This window comes from Vanessa atalanta, chromosome 17 (genome assembly GCF_905147765.1).
Source record: "Vanessa atalanta chromosome 17, ilVanAtal1.2, whole genome shotgun sequence".
Taxonomy (NCBI): Eukaryota; Metazoa; Arthropoda; class Insecta; order Lepidoptera; family Nymphalidae; genus Vanessa; species Vanessa atalanta.
The window spans coordinates 5718028-5744210 of record NC_061887.1 but is presented as its reverse complement, the minus strand read 5'-3'; the positions used below and the strand labels follow the sequence as shown (position 1 = coordinate 5744210).

Below are 26183 nucleotides of genomic sequence, written 5' to 3'. Positions count from 1 at the left end.
CTGTCTGTTTGTCCGGCTAATCTCTGGAACGGCTGGACCGATCTTGACGTTGTTTGGCAGTTTTTTTTTTAATTCAAACGCTTACGAAGTCGCGGTCATAGCTAGTAATACAATAAATTACGCACCAGTATGTCAATTATATTATAGATTGCACGTATTGTGCAAAATATTCTTGTGATAAACGCCAGGCCAGATTAATAGCTAAACAAACTTGGATTTATTCTCTAAAATATAGTTCGTTTTGATATAGAAGTTAAAAGAAAAGAAAAAAAAGGAGAGAATTTTTTGTGATGTAAAATTATTTGATTGTAATAAAACTCAATGATCTTGTTTGAATGCTCTATGCGATTTTATTATTATATAACATTATATTATATAACAATGGCGAAACTCTAATTTGAAACATACAAGAATAATTTACTTCATTAGTCTTAATTTATTTTTAATTGGGTCGTACCTACATAAAATCAAAAAATGCAATATAATTAAAAATATATTTATTCGATAATAAACATTAAAGAACATTAAGAAATGTTCGCATATCACATATTTTAAAATGAATCTACGTTAAGGGAGCAAATTCAATTGGCAACCTTGACGCAAAATAGCTTTTTCGTTATGAACTCATTCACAAATTGTATCCAGTGTCAATGGCATCTAATTTCATAAACATTACGCAATTTTCATCTTGACCGACTTCGCAGAAAAATTAGGACGTATATGTACGTGACGTCGGTAAATTGCATTCGTATTGATTAAAACACGTAGTCGTATTATTTTAATTAAAGTAAAAAATATATTTGTCAAACAAAAAATGTTTAGGGCATATCTAGGAATTCTCAAGGCGAACCATGTGAATAAAATTATAATAATGACAATAATAACATTATTGTAACCCGATTGCAGTCTGTTTATACACTCACGGTGTTCGTAGCTATGTAATTATATGATAAAATACAAATTAATCAATGACAGAAGTCGGATGATGGCAGTAGTCGAGTCGAAGTCGACCAAAACAGTCGCTACGTTACTACTTAACGGACAATCAGAAGTCGCACGCGCCACCGATCGCTCGCGACTAAATCGATTTTAAATTCCGTGATATATTTTGTATAGTTATTACACACACTTAAAGATAATTAAATAAGAAAAATATATACGTGTAGTATGTTAAAAACAAATGAACCAAACACTAGCAGTCAGTAATCAAAATGACGTTGCGGGTCGAAGTACCCGGAGAAAAGATCGCGAGTTTAGATTCATGCAAGTGCAAATCGTATGATAAGGAAATAAAAAAAACTGAGACAAAATTAAGCGGGCGATTAAAGGAATTTATCAAAAAAACATGGGCTCTGAAATCGAAAGTGACCGTGGAACCGTATGTAATATGTTATGTGTTACCGAGTGTTTTGGCGGGATTAGCTGTTCAGAATTTGTGCTTAGAGAAATCATGTCTAGTGAATTTAAAATACGACGAACAGACATGCCTTCATATTATGCAAGGGCGTACGCACAATTATACAGAACAAGAGAAGAGTGTCCAAAAAATGGTAGCCGGTATGACTGCATGGAGTTTTCCGTTGCAAACAGCGTTACCGGGAATACTAACCCTTTTTGTGGGTGCATGGAGCGATCGCACAGGCAACCGGAAGAGTTTCATGGTGCTTCCAATTTTAGGCAAATTATTATCAATTTTCGGTATTATCCTGAGTACAGTATTTTTCCTTCAAGTTGGTCTAAACGAAACAGCCCTCATAGAGGGTCTTCCTCCAGCGCTGGCCGGTGGTCGCGTTGCCATGACGATGGCTGTGTACAGTTATATTACGGACATCACAAGTGATTCTGAACGGACTTTCCGCTTAGGGATTATTACGGCTATATTGACTCTAAGCAGGCCGATCGGTCTTGCTCTTAGTGGAATAATGACAAAACGTTTCGGTTATTACGGTGTTTTTACTGTAGCGTGTTTTTTCTACATGGTCGGTTTCGTTTACATCGTCATTCGACTGAAGGAAAAGACTAGGAAAAAAATAGACAATGACGAACCCCAGACGATATGTTCAATGTTCTCAGCGCAGGACTTCGCGGCAACAGTGAACGTTGCGTTCAAGAAGCGCCAAGGTTCGAGGCGAATGCAAATTATATTGGTTATGTTTGCATACATGTTCATCGTGGGACCCGTTTTAGGTAATTTTCACAAGTATCTTCCACGTTATTATAATATCTTAAAACATTAAAAAATATTTTCCTTCATGATTACCGAATATTTTTTTGATTGAATTGCAAACAGAAAAAAATGTTACTCTAAAATATTGTTAATCAAAAAATATCATATGCTGTATTGTCGTCATAAAACATACCACATGTGTGCGGATCGCTTGATTTTATTTACATTTTACGACCAAATACAAATTTCCTTTTTCTTACGTTATTGTTCAGCAATAAATCAACGACAAATCACAAGCAATAGTTTAAATATAATTTCATACTCTCACTTATACGAAATAAATTGCAATTTAATTAATTTCGCTTAACTTGATAATATATTAATTATAAACCAGTCACTTATCTGGTAATAATGATCTCCTAAAACTATTTTATCCAACTGTCATAATATATATAGTATATATATATATAGTCATAGAGTCGTGTCATTGAGTATGTAAGCTTAAATCCAATTTTATTATTCATAAATAAAATTTAAGAATGAAATTACTTGTTTCATCTTTTTATTATTATATAGTATATATAGTATATATTTTCAAATAGTGCCATAAAAACAGACGCATCAAACAATTCAAAGTCGCTTAAAATAATTCATCGTATTTTAATCAATAAAATTATAGTACTTTGAACTTTAATTTGAGTACACCATTATTATCAATTTATAAAAACAAAAAATAGTGTCACTTTACGATTCATTGAAATATCACTATTTACACTATGTCAAGTAACTATTATCTTGGGTTAAAGTTCTTTATTCATCAGCTGTGCCTACTAAATAATTAGTTTTATTTACTATTTAGTAAGACAATAAATCCTATATATTTGTCTAATGAATTTAGGAGAGAAATGTTTAAAGCGGTTTGGGACGAGACTTTATGATCTCAGAATGCAGCTAGTTAACAAAGCCTGTAAATCTGATGTTATTGTTTAATAAAATTTGTCTTATTATATTAATGTCGTCGTCTATTCGATTTTTTATTATTTATTTTTGCTTGATATTTTATAAATAGTTTGCAGATTAGTTATTTTATTGTTTCAACGGTACGTATTATTTTTTTTAGGTGTACCAAACAATATAAATTTCATATAATTATTAAATAATACGAATAAGTTAATTTCAAATATTCTTGATTGTGATGCTATTTCCAAAGCTTGTTAATTTTCCTGACGTGTTAGTGTTGCGTCTTATTTAAATATTATCTTCATAATATGTTATTTATAATTGTAATAAACGGCGATAGACGGACATAAAATAAACAAATGATTGTATTGATACAATTAATATATGTAATATGGACATATTATAATAATAAACGTACACTTAATAATTGTTCTACGTAATGCTGTCTGGCAGACATTCTATTAAAAATTAGTTCACATAAAATTCAACGATACTATATAAATTATTTTAGAAATCAATTTTTAATTAGATTTTTAAAAGCACTATATAATTAAACAATATTTTTATTTTCAATATGATTTATGAATTAACTTTAAGTTATTATTTATAATACATTATTGAAATATCCAACAATTACGTACCACTTTGAAAAAAATGACGGTAAATATTTTAAATCATCTCAATATATTTAACTATTAATTATAAAAAGAAATGCCTCCTTACATACAGTTATAGTGCAAGAGTCACTAGGTCGATTTCTATGAAGTATCGAAATAAAGCGATACTGCGTGATAGCTGAGGCAAATGTTAAGTCATAGATAGCTCCTAAGCCCTCCTACGTGACCTATCAGACTAGACAAAGAGCATATGTCGTATAAATCGAGATAGTGCGTCACTTAACAACACACGTATGAAATTAATGTTACAAATTAATGCTATTATTTAATCGTTATAATTACAAACTAAAATTATTCGATTCTTTACCTGGCTATGTCACAACTAATAAGAGCATGATATACTCTGTATTTGTGTTAAGTAAATTAATGTTGCCACCTTTAATATATTTATCATTTTATATAAACAAATTATGTTCAACTAGCATATTCGAAAATTTTTAATCTATAAATACCAACTTATTCATAAAATTTAATATTTTTTTTTTGTAAATTGAATTATAATTAGGGGCAACATTAATAAAACGAATATAAGAATTTATTATTACCGCTAAGGGCATGGCTTATGCACACGTGATTCTTAAACGAAAATTCCGGGTTCAAATCCGGACAAGATCTCTTCGCCTCTTAATCTACATGTGCTTAATTTATATTTGTAATTCATTTGATTGTACATATGTACATGTTTAGTTGGGAAAACGAGCCACGAGGCAACCTTTATGTGTCGGATAAAATAACTAAACACTATTTTTATATACTTTATTTTTTTTAATATAGCATAATTTAATTTGTTTGTATGCAGTCATTTTATTAGTCGTTTTTTTTTTTATTTTTTTTTATGATACTTTGCTGTATATCAGTCGAAATGTTAGATGTTATCGAACGTACTCATTAGTACGCTTTGATACACTTATTATTTACGACTTCTTAAAAGTAAGTAATTATTTTAATTATTTATGTTTACATATTTATTTATGATTACATATAAAAAAATATGTAATGTACATATTTTTTTATATGAAATCTTGACGATACTAAGTGTTACGATAGTAACGTGAATCCAATAGGAAGATGATTTGGACTATACTCTGACTTAAAGTTATGATTTCATCCCATAGTATATTAATCATATCTTAATAATAGGCGACGTATTCATCTTAATTTACTTACAATTAACACAAGTATGTATTATACCCAAAACGAGTCCATATTAAAAATATAAAAAAAATAATAATAATTTAAAAACAAAAATCGGTTAAATCAATATATTTATGATATGATATAATTTTTAATATTCAGTGCCATATAAATTTAAATAATATTTTCTTTTCAATTTTTTTTTTAATCGTATGAATATAAAACACTTCCCGCCGTCTGTACGCTTAGATATTTTAAACTACACAACGGATTTCAATGCGTTTTTCATTAATAAACAGAGTCACTCAAGAGGAATATTCGCTATAATACAAGCACATTATAGTAAAGCCGAGAAAATCAACTTCCTAAGCCGGAAAAAACAGTAATTTTTCGTTATTTCTTCGATCTAAATGTTGTATACAGGTAGATGAAAGCTAGCTTAATAATAAGCCAAACTTACTATGTAGACTGTTTCCGTTCTGAAATGTAAATTATTATAGTACGAGGAACAAACAAATAAAATTTACATATTAACATAGTAATATGTTTAATGTCGCGTCTTTTATCATACGATAACAAAAAAATATAATAATAATAATTTACAAATTAAGTAATTTTTTTTATATAAGGGTTTTGACCGTATATTAAACAAACGCAAGCCACTATGCATGCACTGCAATTAAGCTAATTTATGCGTGATTAAGTTACATATGTATATGAATTAAACTAAAGTCCAATGTGTTTTCTATACATGTGTATGATATAATACAAAGGATAATAAACGAATACGCTTATTATGCAGGTTCATTTAGACACACCGCGTTCCGTGGCCTGTAAATTATTTCTTTCTAGACTTAAAGACTAATACTTCCCAGTTAAATACTTCAAGGGTCAAAATCCAGTCATTAATGAGTTTGTAATTTATTTCGCAATCGGCTGTGAAGGAAAATATCCTGCTAATATCAAAATAAACTATGGTATATATTCATCTAACCATAATGGACTGGAGTGGTGAAGTAAGCTCCAAATCCTCCCGCAGGAGGATATAATATAAATGAAAATGTTTTGAAGTTTCAAGTATAGATCAATTGAAACATACGTTACTCGTACGTACAGTCGTTTACGAAAAATTAGAATAATAAATACAGAGATAATATATATCTTAGAACTAACGTTAACATTTTCTCTGTTTATGTAGGTTATAGTTCACACGTGTCACATGCTTAAGATTAAATTATTATTCAGATCAACATACTCTTTAATATTATCTTTGTAGCTGGCTTCCTTATAGACGTGAAATATAAAAATATTTATACATAACTACCTACCCATTCTAATTTGATGTATATTTCTAAAAATCCTTTCTTAGAAATATCAAAAATGCTTCCATAACCATATGAAAGGATGACGTGCCAAACTTTGGGATACATTTAAAACTACTTTACTTAGCTCAGTATGCATCACTATTACGTCACAGAGTATCCATACTAGTATTATAAATTCGAAAGTAACTGTGTCTTAAGTGTTAATCTTTCATTATCAAACAAACAAATAGACCGAATTTGATGAAATTTGTTATGAAGTAAGCTTGAATCCCAAGCAAGTAATACCTAATACCTGACGCGCACGATACCCACGATATAATTTGGAGTATAATCGCTAACAAAAACTCCAAAAACAATTCGACAACCATTAACCGTCACTCCACCCAAATAACATATTTTCTCCTCTGTTTCGATATTCAATAAATCTTAAAATAATAGACGAACATAAATTACATCTGTCATCAAACTACATAAAAGAAATACGATTTTAGTGGACCGTGGTGTTGATTCCTTTATTCACGTCCATAACAACTAATTTGACTAAAAGTTCAGGGTTTAAGAGAAGACCGTACTAGAATGTTCCACGATATTTCACAATATATGGTAAATTGTCCCATTGTTTTCGGACGCATATTCCAATAATAATATAACTCAGTAAATTTTCAGTTCAGCTACCGGAATTACACTCATATGGTAAATATTTTGAACATCTGTAGCTTATTGCATTCTCTTAATTTATAAATTATTAGTACCAACACACCAGTTTAATTTCGGGATTACACTGAAATATTTGGCGTATTTTAACTGTTTGCAATTCTCAATATTAAAATATTGATTTTTTTATTTTTGGTTGAACTGTTAAAGTAATAGAAACTCGTTACAGCAACCCATTTTCCATATAAAAAAAAAATATTAATATCATTACCATTAAACGCTGGTACCAGGTGTTTGATAAACACAGATTTTTTACTTTTTGGCTACAATCTTTTCGATAAATCCGTCTGTATCGGGTAAATCCTTGCTATTTTTGTAATGCTTATATTTTTATAAATGTAGTTGAATTTATTGTCAAAGTAATATGTGACAAATTTAGTTAGAGCCATTGAGATGAGTACAAGAAATCAGGTCATTTTTTGTTTATTTTGGCGTCCCCAGATATAATTTATAAACTACGTTCCATTTAGCTTATCTTCAACCTACATGTTTTGTCTAAATCCTTATATTACATATTATTGTAATATCACGTGGGAATATACTCACATTTTGTATTGAACTAGCTTTGTACCCCGGCTTCAAACGGATTATAATTTTAATATATCACTTCGATTTTTTCCAATTGAAATTTAACGTAATTTATATATGCTATGAACCACCTTTTAGTATTACTTAAGTATGTTTTATATTCTTCTCTGTTGACGCTACTAATTAAAAATAGATTAATCTTTTGAAATAAAATATACTTACAAAGTAGCCTGCAGTCCCATTGCTGGGCTATGGGCTATGCTCCCTTTGAGGAGAAGTGTTGTATATTATTTCATAGTGCTGTGGTTAGTAGATAAAAGAAAGACATTCGCAATTCTTCAAAATATCCCCAATAATTTTACAATATTGGATGTTCTACCTACATTTTTAAACATGCAAATACTTTTTAAAATTATTTTTGTAACTATTTTCTCCGTCGTATGCCAATTGTACAAGTAAAAGCGTAATTGTAAAAGTTTAAAGGAGATTTTATATTATGCTAAGCTGTTTTTTCTTAGTTTTTCTTGAATTCGCTCGCGTTAGATTAATTTTAAAAATCTCATATAATCAACATTAAATAAAGATAAAAATGAGTCACAAATAAAGTAAAAAGTTAATTAACGTCGTGGGACATTAACTTTACTGATATTTCTGGGTAAAGGCGTCCTCTCCCTTTTGGGGACAACTCCATCACGCTGCTCCATTGCGAGTTGGTAGATACATGTAGCAGATGAGACGCCAAGTGCAGGTTCCTTCACGTTGTTTTCCTTCACCGCCGAGCACGGAATGAATTCATTATCAATACCATTTAAGCACATGAATTCAGTGATGTTCAATGATTCAGTGGACCCGAATTTGAATTAAATATTATCGGTTAAGATTGAAGGCCATTGGGCCATTGCGACTGTTCGTATAAGTCTAATCGTTGAAATATCAAATAGAAACGCAAAGTTTATTTATATGAACTAGTGCAAAAAATCGTAACGAAATTAATTTGTAAAGGGTTAATAACATGATCGACGTCAATACTTGATATGTTCAATTACTTCCATTATTGAAGTATATTATTTTTATTATGATTAAGTTGAAAACTATAACGTTTTCAGTTTGTAATACAATGACCATTATGGAAAATAAAGATGGTGTACTATTATTAAAATTTATTAGAAATTCTATGGCATTTATATGAGGAGAGTGAAGTTGGCAACAAGCCACTTGGATGATTGTTTTGAGTAGAATTGACTTAATACTATTAAGATTATAAAATATCGACATACCAACATCCTTATGATACGAAAGCTTGTTAACAAGTAAATTTAATATACTTCGATACAGTTTATGATATTTATTTATAAAATAGTTCAGTTGTTTAGTTGTTGTTTTAGTTTATAAAACAACTATTTCAGATACTCAAATAAAAAAAAGTTTTTTGAAAGAGAATTTAATGCGAAAATATAGATGATACTAATTTTTATTTAGTTTATTTTTAACGTAATTATCGTCAGCTTTTTAAAAATGATACCACACAGTTGCCCTCTAAATATATTTTTTAATTTATAGTAAGGTATTATTTGTTTTAAAATATTATAACAGTGCAGTTCTTACTGCTAAACTAGTGAAATTCAAGCGTCAGAAATTAGCTCCTTTATAATTTAAATAGTAAGAAAACCTAACTCCATTCAATTTAAGTTTATCGAAACCTTATGTTATGTTGTTATGTTACGTATATAAGATAAGATGTGTAATATATAATAATATTGATGAATGTATGTGATATATTATTAATTTTACATACATAAGATTACTTTATTAATGAAAATTAAGGAACAGTTATCATACAAATGGTTGCAGAAATACTACTAGCATTTCCCCGTCGAATCGCAATTCCGGTCCTCTAGGCAAAAAAAGATTCAGGCCTCCTGTCACCAGTGGAGGCAAATTATATGTAATGACTTTGGATGAGTGTGATAAGTTCGTCTGTTTAATTATTTGTCAACAGCTAAATATCTATTTTTATCAAAAAAAGCAATCTACACAAAAAAAAAACTGTTTTAACTAAAAACTACTTTCTGTTACTGTGCAAATTTGTTTTCCACTTTATGGATTGTAAAGCGATATCTCTTGTTATGAATATTAGTTAGTACTTGATTGTTTCCACAATATCCTAATATTTATGTTTATATAAATTAAAAAAAAAAAAACAATTTACTCTAAACTTAATTAATAATAACATAAGGCGTAATTTTCGATTGATTAAATATATTTATTTTCAACATTTTTCTGTCGGTTCAATCAGCTTCGCCATAAATAATTATGCATGGAATTACCAACTATAAGTTCTGTTGATTAATTAATGTCATCACTGATGATATGAATTTAATTGAAATGAAGACAATTATTGTGTTGCATTAATAACAATGGTTTTAGGCAACGTTTGTTTTTAATTTTGTTTAGGGCGACCCCTCGGTGTCTTCGTCGATTTAAAGATTCGTTGATGTAAAAACATCAACGAATCTTTAAATCGAGTTTGTGTTGATAATGTTTGCGAGACTAATAGATCTTTCATTTGAAAAAAAGGTGAGGCGCAGATGACGTACTGGTTCACTCGTTACAAGTTCAAATTCACCGAAATCGACTACAGCTTGTTCCTCACCTACTCCGTCCTCGTCGGCACCATCGGTAAGTTAATTTAATAAATATCATATAATATTAAAACAAAACATACTTTAATGAGATTTATATAAATATTGAGCTACTACTGGATCGTGTAGATTCTATTGAAGAAAAAATAATGTCTGGGATTAGTTATCTGATGATAATTTAGATACTAAATATGTTTGTATTTTTCTGCCTTTACGAAACCTTATTAGTCGAAGTATATTCATGCTATGCTGTCTGGGTAGGTAATACCTACTTATTGGGTAGTCCTAATCGTCAGTTGTTCTAGCCAATCAGTATTGTGTATGGTTTTTGAAACCTTAAAAAAAAACAACATTTAAGTCCCATAATTGACAACGCGTTGGAGATTTAATAATCAGCTTATATTTCTCCGTGTTTATATCTATCGGCGAAGATAACCTTTGTCCATCTATCTATATATCGGATCAATGACCTGTTCTTTACAATTATATACTATAGAAAACATTTTCGTATATTGACAGTAAACACTATGTAACTTATATATTTTAAATTTTGAAATTGGAAATAAGTTTATTTTATTATTTAAAATACTTCCAATTTGAAGATGAAGCAAAGCGTTGAGTAAGGATGGAATGATTTCAGTACCTGTCTATATTAAGCAGACGTTAATTATAGGTATTACACGCAACGGAGCGTGAAAATCAGAGAATCTATCTATATCTATGGTTGACTCGATTATAAACAATCGGTCACTTCGATGAAATAAACGATTTCCCAACCAGAGTTCATGGACCTACGGCTCGGATTTTGCGAAAGACAGACCAGTTTAAAAACTTTTACATTGTGACCTTTTATATTATTTTATTTTGCTTTATTTATGACTAGTCAAATGTAAATAGGTATATCTTGTTATTGAAGTAGGTACGATTGAATAGACAGCAAGTCTAGGTTCATTTAAAATAATTTACTAAAAAACTGTTTTCAATTAAACTTTATTATTTTTACAAGATTTATCTTATTTAATTTCTCTTAGTATGATCTCCTTATTGTTTCAATTATTTTTAATATTTTTTTTCTTGACTCGTTAAACGCACCGGAGTAAACGTGTGTGATTGGTGATATTAATAAAATTTTGAGTTAAAATTTTTGCAATCAAATTGAATTTCACAATGTTTTAAGATTTTCAATAATAGGTATTAACCTAAAATTTCCGTTGTCATGTTAGCTTAAGATACATATTTCCTCTTATTAACAATTATTCATCAACAAGTTGATAACGTCTCATTACCGGAAAGAGATTTCTATTCAAATAGACGCTAAGTCAAATTGTTTTATTAAAACAAATATTAATATTAGCGTGGGAAATTCTTATTAATGTAATGTATTTTGAAATAAATAAATTCACTGCTATTAATAAAAAAAAGGCTAAGTGGAGTGTCAAAAGTTATAAATTGAAATTAACCTTCTCTACGTCCCCTTTTGTTTTTTATATTTCATATGTTAATTATTAATGTTAACACGTTGTTTAGTAGTAGGACTGTAGGCTTAATTATGGATTAGGTTCTTGCCGGCATTTCTTGGTAGAATCTTCATTACGAACCAGTAATACTTAGTTGAAATTACGCCTTTATAAAGCCAATTAAACCCTAGTTACCCTATTGTTTATTATTATTATATTAGACTCGCGATATTATAGTTTTTTATTTAACCTAATATTGTGTGCGATTCAAGCGTCTCCTTTGTATTTGACAGGATCCTTCATAACGATATATTTATTCAGCAAAAGATGGAAGATAGAGGACAGTGTTATAGGCGTCGTGGCGTGTGTGAGCAGGATAGCAGCAAGCTTAGTATACGCGCTAGCTCCGTCTCGAACGGTATACTTCCTGGGCCCGGTATTGGATATGTTCAGTGCCGCGGGCGCAACGTCCCTGAGATCAATTGCTACAAAACTCGTGAAGGCGGATGAAGTCGGTAAGTTGTATCCCTACTAATATTATAAACGAGAAAATGAATTTATTGGTTACCCTTTTTCACCCAACAACGTAGTCGAGAAACCAACAAATCGTTGAGATTTATTGCATAGCGATAGTGTACGAACCGAAAAATGACTTTTTATCCCTGAATAATATATGAGAGTGAGATCATATCTATATATCTTAACGATTTTTTAACTGGAAACTGTCCTGTGAGCATTAATTTTTCTCCATCTATGAATCCTTACTAATGTTATATACCTACTACGCGGAATATTGATTGTTGGTTTTTTCATCATTGACGCAGCAACAGTTTTTTTTTTTTATTAAAGATTGTATATTCCCTGTAGGGTGATATACCTCACCGAATTTTAATCAAGAAAAGACTTTTTATTTTCTAAATTGAAATACAAATTTATCAATACAAATTTCGGATTTCAATGCAAAAACTAAAATTATTATTAACTATTACGAAGTAAATTTCTATTTTAATGACAATTACATATAAAGAGCATTGTATGCATTCGTATATGTCTATTTAATTACGCAATATGACAGGTGTACAAACCAAACTTAGATAAAAAGTGACGCGTGTTTAATTATGTACAATAGAAGTAGACCAATTGATTACAATTTGTTTACATTAAACTAATATGATTTATTTAAAAAAATTATTACCAGAACATTAGGTGCTTAAAGAAAAAAAAAATACATTTATTGAGAATAATAAGCAAAAGCCTTAGGACATGCAGCCAAATCTGACGTGTAAAATTAGTTATAAAAATTAACTGAAAAAAGAAACGCGATCTTCAGGGATATCATATACGATGAATAGCATTGTATGGAACCAAGTACAAATGTATTGAATTGACAATGAATGCAAAGCAAAGCCTTTGTCTTTTGATCGTCCCTAATGTAAAAAAAAATTCGACAACTTCTTGCAATATTCCATAGGTCTACGTAGACCTAGAGGTATATGTCTATTTTATAATAATAATGGCCTCAGTAAATAATTTATTTTAATAATAACTTGTTACTATTTGTTTTCAACACAAAGGCCTTGTTATTGTGTAACTCAGTGTCTGTCATATGATAAAACGTCGAATCTTCCATCATATTCAGGGTTACCTACTAAGCAATTATTAAGAAAATTTAATAACAAATTTTGGTGGCATCAAGAGAATAGTTATATTTTATTCATAAACTACTTATGTAATTAGTATTCAAATTACACTAACAAAATGAGAGATAATAAACTTAAATATAAATTGTATATACATAGTTATAAAATTCAATGAAGTGAAACTATGTTAACTAAAGCGCAATATATTTTCATTTGTTTTACGATATTTGTTTAATAAGTCGTATTAGTTTTCTTGACACTACAGCTGCTTTCCACAAAGAGATAAAACGAGATATCCAGTCAAAGACAAAGTCAAAATATTGGTTTAATATTGATGCATTATGGTCGAATCATATCGACCATCAAAACGTATCTTTTTCAGGTAAAGCACAACCAAATACAGTTAAAAGATTCCATATAGACGTATCTATGATTACTGAGATCGCAGAGAAACGTATGATCTCTACGATATAAGTAGTTCACTTATAAACCTGTCGATTTTGAAGACCTCGCTTTACACTTACAGTCATGGTTATGCTAATAAAAAGTTACAAGTTTCTGTCAAGAAATTCGCAGTAACCGCCCAGGACAACAAAAATGGCGTTTATATCATACAAGTAATTTACGTTTTATTTTAATTATTATTTTATTATATTTATTAAAATATTAATTATCTTTTAAAAAAAATCAGTACCTCTTATCATTATATAAATAAATATTGAATTCAATTATTATTAAACAACATATATTTAACGATTTTAATTGTGACCAGTTTCCAAAGTGACTGCACAGTTTCACTTGAGTGGCGCGGCAATTCATTGTACCTATAACAGAAACAGGAAAATTCCAAAGACGTCTGGAAATTCCATTATAATCAGTTATCTGATACATTTGACAAGTAAATATATGTTTCTCCATACTTTGGGGATCCTTTTGTTAATTAGGTAATTATTACATACATTACATTACGTATATCATATGTTTTGAATATAACGTCCAGGCGTATTTTTTTAATATATCTTCAGTATTGGCATATGAGCGCTATTTTTAATTAATACACGTTTTTTTTAATGTTTTATATCATGAGAGCACCTATGTTATTTATAGATAATATGATAATTGCCTATCAAAGGAAAAAAAAATTCCTCGATAGTATTTTTTTTATCTATTATAAAGTATCGAAATCAAAAGAACTTTATCAAGTAAAGCTACCACCAGATATGTGTGCGCATCTCTCATTACATGATGGTATACTTCGTAGCCCTGATAAGGTAATTTGTAATATTTGGTGGAATAAAGAAATAAAATTTAATTCAATATATGTAATTGTACCCAGTAGATTTGAATCATCGTTTTAACATATAAAATAAGGTTCAAACGAACTGTAAATATACCATCAGACGTATTGATTTGGAATATAAAATACTCAAGAAATTATGTATCTAGTCTCTAATTTTTACGTATTAAAATACATACACTTATTAAAAGTTAAATTACAACAATAATACAATTGCTACATTAATAAACGAACTATATTTATGACTCTCTTTAAATAAACGTATATAGTTTAGGAATTCACTTCTGACGTATTTATGTGATTTCTATTCAAGGTTACAACATTTATTACGTTTTATTACTTCTTATATAATATATTAATCTATATAAAGTATTCGAAACAAAAACGTATTGTCCGTCGCATTAATTAGCTACGTTCATTAAGTAAAAGATTAATTTTCATTACCACACTTTTGATCTTAATATAAACTCCTAATAATAAAAGATTAACCTCGTGGGATTCGAAATGCTAATTAAAATTATATAAAATTTACCAAATGAAACGTCTTTGTGTTAAATGAATTGACGTTTTTAAAATTATCCGGTAAATTATTATTATTTAATTGGATATTAAGAATGGATCATTAATAGCTAATATAATGCTATTTTATTCACTCTATTTAGAAAAACATACAAAGATATATACATTCATATTCGGTTTTTTTCACTTAGATACTTATGAAAATTAATTATTACATTTCCAACTCTCTATATCAATTATAGGAGCAGTTTCAGTACAGCTATTTTGGATTCTATATACAAAGGTTTTTTTTTTTTTAAATGATACGCGATCCTATTACGGTCTATCTTCGAGTGACCGCAATTAGACCGTTGTGTGTTAAATAAGTAAACGACTAAATGGCAAAGATTACTTTTTAATTCGATTGCGAAAATAATATATCGAGAGATAATCGAGAGAGTAGTAGAACTTGAATAATCTATGATATTAATTATGGATTTGCGTAAAAATGGCGTTTAGGACGACGACAACACTGTTATCGGAACTTTGGAAGGAAAATTAAATTTGATATAAGTAGTTTAGGAGAATCTAAAATATTGTATTGTAAATAAAGATTATGTTAGTCAAGAAATATTTTTAGCGCAAAATATAGCTATTAACAAATCGCGTTGCAAACATAAATCTAAGATTTATTTATCTATATTCCTCCTTCGATTGGAATAGAGGTCGATATTCAACATTTCACGAAGAAAAGTTTTACAGGATAACAATGCAGGTTTTAATTTCTAATAAATTTTAGGCACTGTACAACTTAATACGGTGCAGATTTTTGTGCAAGCTTGTCTGTAATCGTATTGTTTAATTCATCCATAAAAGCGTAGCTTTGTCAATTGATGAAATAATTTTTATTTACAGTGCTTGAGTCTGTGGTTGTTAAGCAGTGCAGCAAAAATTTTCATTTCATTAGGTAGGCTGGCTGGCAAATGGGTGATGATGGCAAGCGATCACAGATATTGACTCTGTATAAAATATTAATCATTCGTTATATCACAGTTTGTGTTTGGCGTTACATTGGTCCTACACCGTTCAAACCAACAATTCTAACTATTGGTAGAATATAGTACGCGGTCCCTTCCCAGGACTCGTACCAAGCCCTACCACCAAGTAAAATATTACAAATAATATACTATATTTAAAAAAAATTGATTTTACTTACAAGCGCCAGTCTTAGCGGTTATTTATATGAATATAATTGTTCAAACCTGTTTAATAATGACATAGTATGTTGATGTTATTACTACTACTAGTACTGACGATATTGTTAGTCCTTGGAATATTATTAAGATTAGGTACAAATCTAAAACTTTCGTTGTTGTTGCTTCTGCGTATTTTAACTGTGATAATATATCGGTTTCATTTTATGTCATATTGCCGAATGCATTAAAAATTGTAATTGGGTCTTTTAAGATATTAATTTTAAATTTTCTTTAATTGTTCTAGTTAATTATTTATTATTTCGCTCTAAACATGTCTTAATGGGGTAATATTTATTACGCGATGCAGAGGTTCATTAAAATCTACTTAGTAACCACTAAGATACACGTAAGATAAGTTTATTCTTTTACATAACTCGAACGCTAAATCATTTAATTTTTTTTCTTATATTTGTTACAATAGTCATTTCACTTCTGGTGATATTACCAATTACAAATTTGCTTTATAACCATCCTGCATTGGAGCAGCGCGGTGGAATTTGCTCAAGACCTTCTGAAAAAGCGAGGAGACCTTACCCCAACAGCGGGCCATGTATAGGATATGTTACTTTATACATACTTATAAGGGTATATATATATATATATATATATATATATATATATATATATATATTTATTTCTTATTCTATAACTAGGTAAACACTAAAATCGTTTCGTATATTTTTTAGTATTTATTACGTAGCTAAGGGAATGAAACATTGTTAGAGTTCATTTTAAGGGCTAGAGCGTTCGTTCAAAATATGTGCTTTAGATGTGCGGAAAATAATTGTCAATTTTTATTCAAACAAAGTTTTGACACACAAATATTAGTAACAACGTATAAAGGTCCCAATGATATGCTAAGGCATCCTCCTCTGTTTATAAGAAAGTTTTTTGGAGCTATTTTCACTATTCTGTTCCAATTCGATACACGTGTGGCAGAATTATCTACACATGTAGACAACGCCACAATGTGTTCCTTCACCGCAGAACAAGTGATGACTTATACACACAATCGAGTTTACTTATTCGTGTTTTCATCATCAAAATTATTTTTATATACATATGTGAGTACATAGGATTTTTTTTATTAGAATGTTAATAGCCAAACAATTGATAAGGTTTTGCTTCATAAATTAACTATGTAATTAAAGAACATTGTAGATGACAATAGATGCACGACTTCGATAAAATATTATCACTTTGCAGAATTAATATCCATGTATGAATGAATGTTTTGAATATTTTATACGTCAGAAAATTTAAATACTTAATATATAGCTTCTCCTCCCGACTTCGTACAAATAGAGCTAGATATTCGCTACGCTTATTTTTATATCAATACATATGATAAAATGAAGGCCTCCCTTCGCGTCTGTACGTGATAAACTCAAAAACTACCATTCTGATTCTTAAACAGTTTTCACTAATGGACGGAGTGATATACTAGGTTGAGGTGTCATTAAGATTTTGTGTTAATTGTCTAAAATGCAATGATTATTATTAGTTCTCGGAAATAATTGTGCCATATAGATGTATATTAAGATATATGCGTATTTTATAGGCCCAATCGAAGCCGGGTCTGGTAGCTAGTTTGAAATATCAAATATTATAAAACAAAGTCAACTCGACGATGATTATTTGTCTGTCGGTAATACGCAATAAACTTAAATGCTAATTTTGATATGGTTTTCGCTAATGGACGAAGTGATTCATGAGGTAGGTTTAATAAATTACGGTTTTGTGTAAATTAAGTGAAATGTAATTGTTAAAGACATAATCAATAAAAATCGTGGCGATTGGGATCGGCGGTTGCCGTACACCAGTCTAGTGCGATATATCGCTTTATTTATAGCTTTATCTTATTCGTGCAAAGTCGGGGCGGATAGCTATGGATGGATGGCATATAAACAAGAAATATACATTGTATTGTACCTCTTGAAATGCCGTATCGATACAATTGCAATGTACCTAAACGGAATATATAATTAATACAAAATTACGATAATAAATATCTTACTCGTGTTAATTGTCAATTGAATCAAACTCAAATTCCTTTATTCAATATAGAAGCCATACACTTACTTATTGATAGTCAAATTAAACACAACTACCGGTTCGGAAAAGGAAACACCCTGACCTGAAAAAAACGGCGAAAGAATTGCATAGAAACTCGACATGATGACAATTGAAAGGCGGCGAAAATCTTATCTTAATTGAAATTATTTTTATTTTGATATAATTAGAAAGGATATGTTTACATTAGGTGTAAGTTTTGGTAACGTCTGAAATGTATTTTCTCGCCGACTAAATTGCCGTGATAAAATAAATAAATAAATCAAATGTATACAACATATACACATATTATACTACAAAATAAAACAATACGAAAGTCTAATAGGGATCGTATATTAGCAACTAGGTTATTAGTTTTAGCGGAAAACTCCGAAACTCCTCATAATTCTGTCCAGTTAAAACTAATTAAAACCACATTAAAGTAGAAATATGTAAATAAATTCAAATAAAATTAAACGCTTTGGTTATTAAATGACAATTAATGCTTAAATTATGGTTATATTTAGAATTTAACTAGTATGTATTTCAGAACATAATTGGTTATAAATAATTGAAATTAATTGTTCATACCGCGTAGATATTAATTGGGTTATATTGGAATTATTTGGTTAGCTAATATTGAACCGATATATGTATCAATTTTAAAGCCTTAATATAAATAATTCTTATGTAAATTAAATACAAATAAAAACTTGAATCTTACTATGAATAAATATCAAACATACACAATCAGAAGTGATCTAATATACGTTTTAAAAAGTTAGAGTTCGAAAGCGAGCCTTAAAGAGAATTTCTATAAAATCAAAAATCATAACATATTTTTGTTACCCTTAATAGGCTAGCGTTTGACCGCGGTTTTGCCTGACGTTAATCATCTATTATGGACACAGTCTATAGCTTGCCTAGAAGATACCGTTTTGGTTCGATAAGTGTCATAGAGAATTAGGGTCTTTCTGTAAGCAGTATAGAAATGTAAAAAAACACGCTTATAATTTTACTTAGAAAAATTAAAAACGTTTTTTATTTTCATAATACACTAATGTTACAATTTGTCTACAATAGAGGAGATGATGATTGCTTTTGTCTTTCAAACGTGATAAGATAAGCTTCAACGTAATCGAAACGTATACATTTTAAATGTAATATAATATTTAATGTTCAAAGCGAAGTATTACAGTTTTTAAATTATATTTGTTATTTATATTGTCATAAACATCACGCTGGTCACGTCAATAGTCTAAAAAAGCGGGTACAGCCGTTTACCATATGTAGCCCTTTACAATATATGCTTATATTATAATATAATATACTAAAAACTTAATTGAAACGTATAGCATATTTTATTGGACATATCTAATGTCTTATATGCATCAATTGGGTATTAGAATAATACAACTTATATATAAATTATAACAGAACAAGACCAATGACTGACATATAGATATTCTTATATCAAAATAAAATTAGAGCCAATTGACATAAGATATAAAAATTCTACCGATACCGGATATGTTTAGGCATTTAAAGGTTACATTTATGTACCCCGAAAACATTACGCTTATTTTTGGGTAGACGTGTAAAAGTGTCTCCCCTTTTTTATGTCATCATTGTTAATAGACATTGGTATTTAAGAATTATTGATCTTTGCTTATATCACGGATGCTCCACCAAACTTGGGAGTTTAGATGTTAAGTTACACTGACTCACACACCTTTTAAACCGGAACACAATAATACTAAGTATTGCAATTTTATGGTAGACAGTATTAGTGGATGATCAGAAAGCCTACAGCCCTAGCATACGTAAAGATAGATATGACATCACACATAGTAGCTATGAACACACATATTATTATAAAACATAGTATTACGCTAACTTTAGTAATTACTTATACTTGGATTGAGAAATGAATCGGTCGTTAAAGTATTATCACATATTACAAAATCTTTTACTTAATACGATATTAGTTTCATTGTAACTGTTTTGCCTTGTTGGTATAGTGGCTAGTTTATGAAGCTGCAGAGCTCGATGTCAAGGGTTCAAATTTAGGCTTGGGATGGTAAAAATTATTAGACTTTTTTGGCAAGAAATTTTCAATAGCACCTTGGAGTTTAGTATTAGCTAGTTAGTTCCTGGAAAATAAGTAAAGGTATACCACTACTCCACGCCTGATCTCTCCGGACGTGTCGGATTGCAGTCCTTTCGTGTTACGAGACTAAAAGATTAAAGACTGCAACTGTGTGCAATCACAGATATATTTACAGTTAGTGTATAGTTGTTTGTATTTACTAATCTAAATTGAGATCATCGGAAGTACGTAATAATAAGTATAACGAAATAAATATAAAATAATTTTCTATTAAGTAGAAAGTATGGAGTTTATTCCACCGCGTTACTCAAATGCAGGATACACACATGACAGTGTTACCGACATTCGACATTTGTAGATTTCCCCACGAATTTTTCCTTCACCGCAGAGCGCAAGATGAATTAAGCACGACTTAAGCACATGAAAATTCAGCGGTGCCATCCTGGTATTTAACCCACAATCTTAGGTTAAGATTCACATGATCAAGCAACTGAGCCATCGCGGCTCAACATTATCAGCTCATTATTGCAACATTCTTTATTGATTACATTTAATTGTCATTTAAATGTAATAACTTTATTATTAACTTGTTTTTATAAGTACCAGTTTGTGTTATGTTAACGCCTTAAGCATTTTTTTATGGCTGGAAAAACGCTCTTATGCGTTTCCTCACTTCAAGTAGGCGTATGTTTAATTCGCAAGTGCCTCGATCCCGTAATGCGCCACAGCGCAGCGGAATACAACTAACAAAACAGCGCAACCCGCTCCGCCTTTTTGGGGACATCACGGGATCGCTTAAAGGATTAAGCCTTCTTTTCATTATGGAATATAATGAAGAGTATATTAATTCTCGAAATATAAATTATATTCAACGATTGGCATTCACGCTAAGACTATATTTTTAATCAGTAATATTCTTTACTATTTACCCACACGGTCTCTGACAGAAAATTGCTTAGGGCGATGTGGACGCTTATAAGAGCATGCACTGTTCAGGATACAGGATACGGGAAGTATCCTGACTATATGACATAGTATAATTCGATACATCGAAGATATATTTATATGTATTTCGGAATATAATATGATATATTACATGTGCTAAGGGTTCCATTTAAAATAACGATGAAAGATATACAATTTTATTCTAAGATATTAATACTTAGGTATATATTATATCATAGTGCAGAGCCCGCATTAAGGTATTAATATATCTTAATCAATGAGATTAAAATAAACGAGTGAACGAGGGGTTAATAAACCTAATTTCTAATTTGAACTTACTTCTAATTTAATAATAACTAATTAAGAGATCATAACACTAATGCTTCCTACCTACTATATCAAATATATAAAGCCAAAATTTAATTATAAGTATTTAGTGTCGCTTTGCATTTATATAAAGTTATTTGTTACAGGTAAAACTAGCTCTCTAATAAGTATATCGGAGGCTTTAGTTCCTGTGATCTACTCACCCGTGTATAGTAAAGTGTACCTCAGCACACTCTCAACATTCTCCGGCGCTTTTTACCTCATAAGCGCCGCACTCGCTGTTCCTGCCATAGTTTTATATTTGTAAGTTTTTTTTTTAAATGAATAATATTTTTGACTCTTCTATCCTACTCGTTACTATCAATGTGACAATCACTTCGTTAAAACTAAGAATAACGTAATAATTTTGCCGCCATATTGAAAAAATATATATCAGGCGATAGTCCACCACCATACAGCCATCGTATTTCTTTGTTTCGGCTTTGAATATTAATGACTCAGCGTAATCATAGTTTCATAGGTCAGCGTATTAAAAGAGTATGGTAATGACAATGCCTACTAAGATTTAATTTTCAGTTTATTAAGTTAACTACCATTATTAATTATATGAGATTTTATATCAACATATTTTACATATTGTTACTAAATTTAATTTTGAATTATTTAAAGTCTAAATAATGCCGGATACTATTATTAGAAAAATCTATCGATCTAAAAGCAATTGAATGTCTTGTTAAATTCAATGCGTCCTCCCCGAGGCAAAGTATTTTATATCGTATAATAAAATATCACACACTTTATAATTTTGCCAGACAATAAATGAAGCTTATTTTTAAATCAGAAGGCAACATAAGTTATTTAAAGGATAGAAAGACATCCAATTATTATTTCTTCATTTTTGTGTAGGATGTACCTACATATTTAATAATTTTAAATAAAGAATAAATTTATATTTCATATAAAAGAATTCACAGTTAATTATGAATTAAATCTTGCTGGTAGAATCGTCATTTACTTGTTTGTTATGGTTGTTGTTTGGTTATAGTGACGTGCCTTATATTTGAATAATCTTATAAAATGTCGAGTCAGACCCTTTAAAGCATAGTCTAGATTAAAAGCGCTTTAGACTTCTCAAATAAAATATATTTTATCTACGAATAACACCCAGTTTATATAACAGAAAACAATAAAAACATAGTTGTTACAACCATTTGATGTCTCCATTATGAAGCTGCCTCCGTCTTTCGTAAATTCGATTACAACAATAATTTAAATAGTTCGTATTCATTTGTAACGTTAGATATAATTGTAGTCTATTTTCGTGTTACGAATCAGACCTTACGATAACTTTCATTACCGACTTCATAACGTTTGATTACAAATAAATGAACGTTTTACATTACATTATGACGTTCACCTAGTTTTGTAACAAAGAAAAAATCATGACTCGAACATTGAGCGATTATTTTTTAGAATTGATTCTGAGAGTAGAATTTGCGGAGAGTTATTATTTTGTAGTCATGTCAAAGATAGTTAGTTGGTCTTGTGCCTGTAGTTGTGCACACTGGCTCACGTACCCTTTAAACCGAAACACAACAAAACTAAGTATTGCTATTTGACAGTAGAATATCCGATGAGAGACCCGGGATTGGAACCCACAAGCTAGAGAACTACAGCCTGAAAAGCTACTAAGACAACGAGACATTCACAAACTTTACACGTCAAGTAACTTGACAACAATGATTGATGACGTAATATGTTTCAACATTAACAAAAAATAAAACTTTGCGGTCAATATCTGGCCCTTACGTCGATACAATACGATTTCTAAACGCAACCTTGAACCGAATTTTCTATTTTGATAATTCCCAACAAAAAGAAACACCTTCATCGACCTTCATTTATATAGTGGGCTATGGAATAGAAAGTTCCTCGTGCAATTAAAGTTGTCTATAACATAAATAAAGTTTAGATTGAGTCATGATTCGAAAATAAACTCACAAACCATTTAAGTATCACTTTATTTAAAGATTCGAATTCTGATCAAAAATATTAACAACAGAAAAAAATAATATCTAATTTGCGGAATGCTATTTGAAGTGAGGGTGTTTTGTGTGTGTCTGTGTGCGTTGAAGTTTTTAAGTATGCAGAGGGCATGTATATGTGTGTGCGGTTGACTATATATTTTTAATAGATACCCGTTTCGGTTTTAAAAGTAAAATAAGGGTCTACATACAATATTTATATAGTAATACATATAAGTAACTCTTTTAGTTAACGCGACACACACCAGTAAATATCAGCATGAATTTTTCCGACATCTTCAACAATCATCGTCATATTTCAGTCAATTTACACCGATTAATTATAAACCTAAACCTTCTTCATAAAACACTACCATTTGTGAAAACAGCATGAAAATCAGTTAGGTAGTTTTTGAGTTTATTGCGTTCAATCAAACACATATAGGCAGTCGCGAAGAGGATATATTATATGTAGTGATATCGGGTAATCGTTTTATGAATATTAAACGATTTATTATAATATCTTGAACTATAATAATCTTGTCATTCCGACTTCTGTATCAGGATACACGTGCTAGTTTAAGTTGTCGTAAGTCAACAACAATAACCATTTCTAAATTTATAACGGCTACTCATGCATGACAAATAAATACGGAAAATTACGCACTGTTTAAGTATATTTTAATTTAAATCCGGACATAATCGATGAATACGCACGTAAAATTGCAATTACATGAGATAGATCGTACCTAATGTATTGAGTGAAACGTATTACGGAAAATCGACAATTTGGAATTTACTTATACACATTCCTTAAAAAAGTTAGTTAGTTAGCTCGTTATTGAAATACATACTTATATACAAAATTTTGCCTTGTTTATAACTTCCGACGAAAATTAATTAAATTAATTGTCTGCTTAGGTTTTTTCTCATGTTCATAATAGTTATGGAATTTATAAACAAACAGAAAGTATGTTTATTACATTTCAATGAGCTAAAATATCGGTGATATTTTTAAGTATTTACCAGTGGCGAATATTTGGTTAATTTTATTTGAACCTAGTCATTAAAATAGATTATAATTATTTACATCAATTATTGTCAATCCATTTTTGCAATAACGTCAAAAACACAAAATTTGTCAAAACGAAATAGAATTTTCTCTCTAATAATAATATATTTTATTGCATTTTTTACAGAAGCCTATTCATTTTACGAAAAAGGGAGATCGAAGAAAGCAAATCAATCGAAAACAAGTCTAAGGAAAATGAAATTACCCGATTTTAGTGAAATTTGTTGTGTATTTATTGTTAAGTTTAATTTTGTCTACCTATTATGTACCTACTACAAAATCTCAATAAATTTAAGATTTGTATTGAAATGGTCTTATTATTTACATAATAACATTCTGTGTAGCAATCCAATTTATTTTATGTCCTTACCTATAAATTTATGAATTTTAGATATTCTTTTAAATTCTATGTATAATTATTATATTTTTGGATGTATTTCACAGACTATGAAGTCCAGTCTACGAATGATTTTACAGAGAGCATGTATGGGTTAGAGGTTTTTAATTTACCGTGCGTAGAAGGCACGTAGCCTGGGGCGCGTTCGAGATTGTTAGAAACCAAATTAAAAGTAGACAGAGGACGTCAAACTTTTACTCCTTTCTTTTTTTGCTTACAAATTAAAAACGATTAATCCCACAGAAAATATACGTACCCTTTTAAGGCTGACTACTATTTTTTATCTATATTTTTAATAACCAGATATATCTACCTATTTTAAATAATCTCGATGTTATTTCACGGCTGACTGACACTTTTTTTGTTTACTAGTCCTTTGCCAATCTACCTACAATATCTGGAGTCGGAAGACTTGGAAATAATTATACCCTCAGCAGAAGATTCCTTAAACATTTTTCTTAGATGAATAACAATTAGGCAAAAGTAGTAAAATTATATAATATATCTATATATTCACTACAATACAGTCTAATTAGTAGTTAAATAAGACACAAAACTTAATAGTGATAATAATACAAATTTTTCCTTGTTTTCCATCTAAAATAAATTGCTTCCACTAAGACTGACATTTCACACTAATACGTATCAATCTTATGCCCTCGTGTCTGTGCTATGTAAGAATACATATTTGGAAAAAAATAGGAGTTGGTTTCCAAGCCGCCTTTCTCAACTCTACACCAAATTTTGTGATTGTGACTAAGTGATATTATTATGATATCCTTGCAGAAAAGCTTCGGTGAAATTCTTAGCAGCTACTAAGTACTTGTGCGTCTATAATCAAATTTAGGTGGAACAATCGAGCACGTTGGTTTCTTTTTGATATATAAAAATAAGTAAAAACTAGTAATTTTGAACTAAATAGTGATGAATATACAAGTTAAATAAGAGGTCCCAAACTTAT

The 26183-nt window shown here is 29.7% G+C and overlaps 1 protein-coding gene across 1 annotated transcript; it reads left to right on the top strand.

The window, feature by feature from the left end:
* The first annotated feature begins 1005 nt into the window (after nt 1-1005).
* On the top strand, nt 1006-25134 carry LOC125070272. Its single transcript, XM_047680065.1, has 5 exons — nt 1006-2187; nt 10083-10184; nt 11898-12119; nt 21876-22032; nt 24953-25134. The coding sequence occupies exons 1-5, from the start codon at nt 1212-1214 to the stop codon at nt 25038-25040; spliced, it is 1545 nt and encodes a 514-aa protein (XP_047536021.1). The 5' UTR covers nt 1006-1211; the 3' UTR covers nt 25041-25134.
* The last annotated feature ends 1049 nt before the right edge of the window (nt 25135-26183 follow it).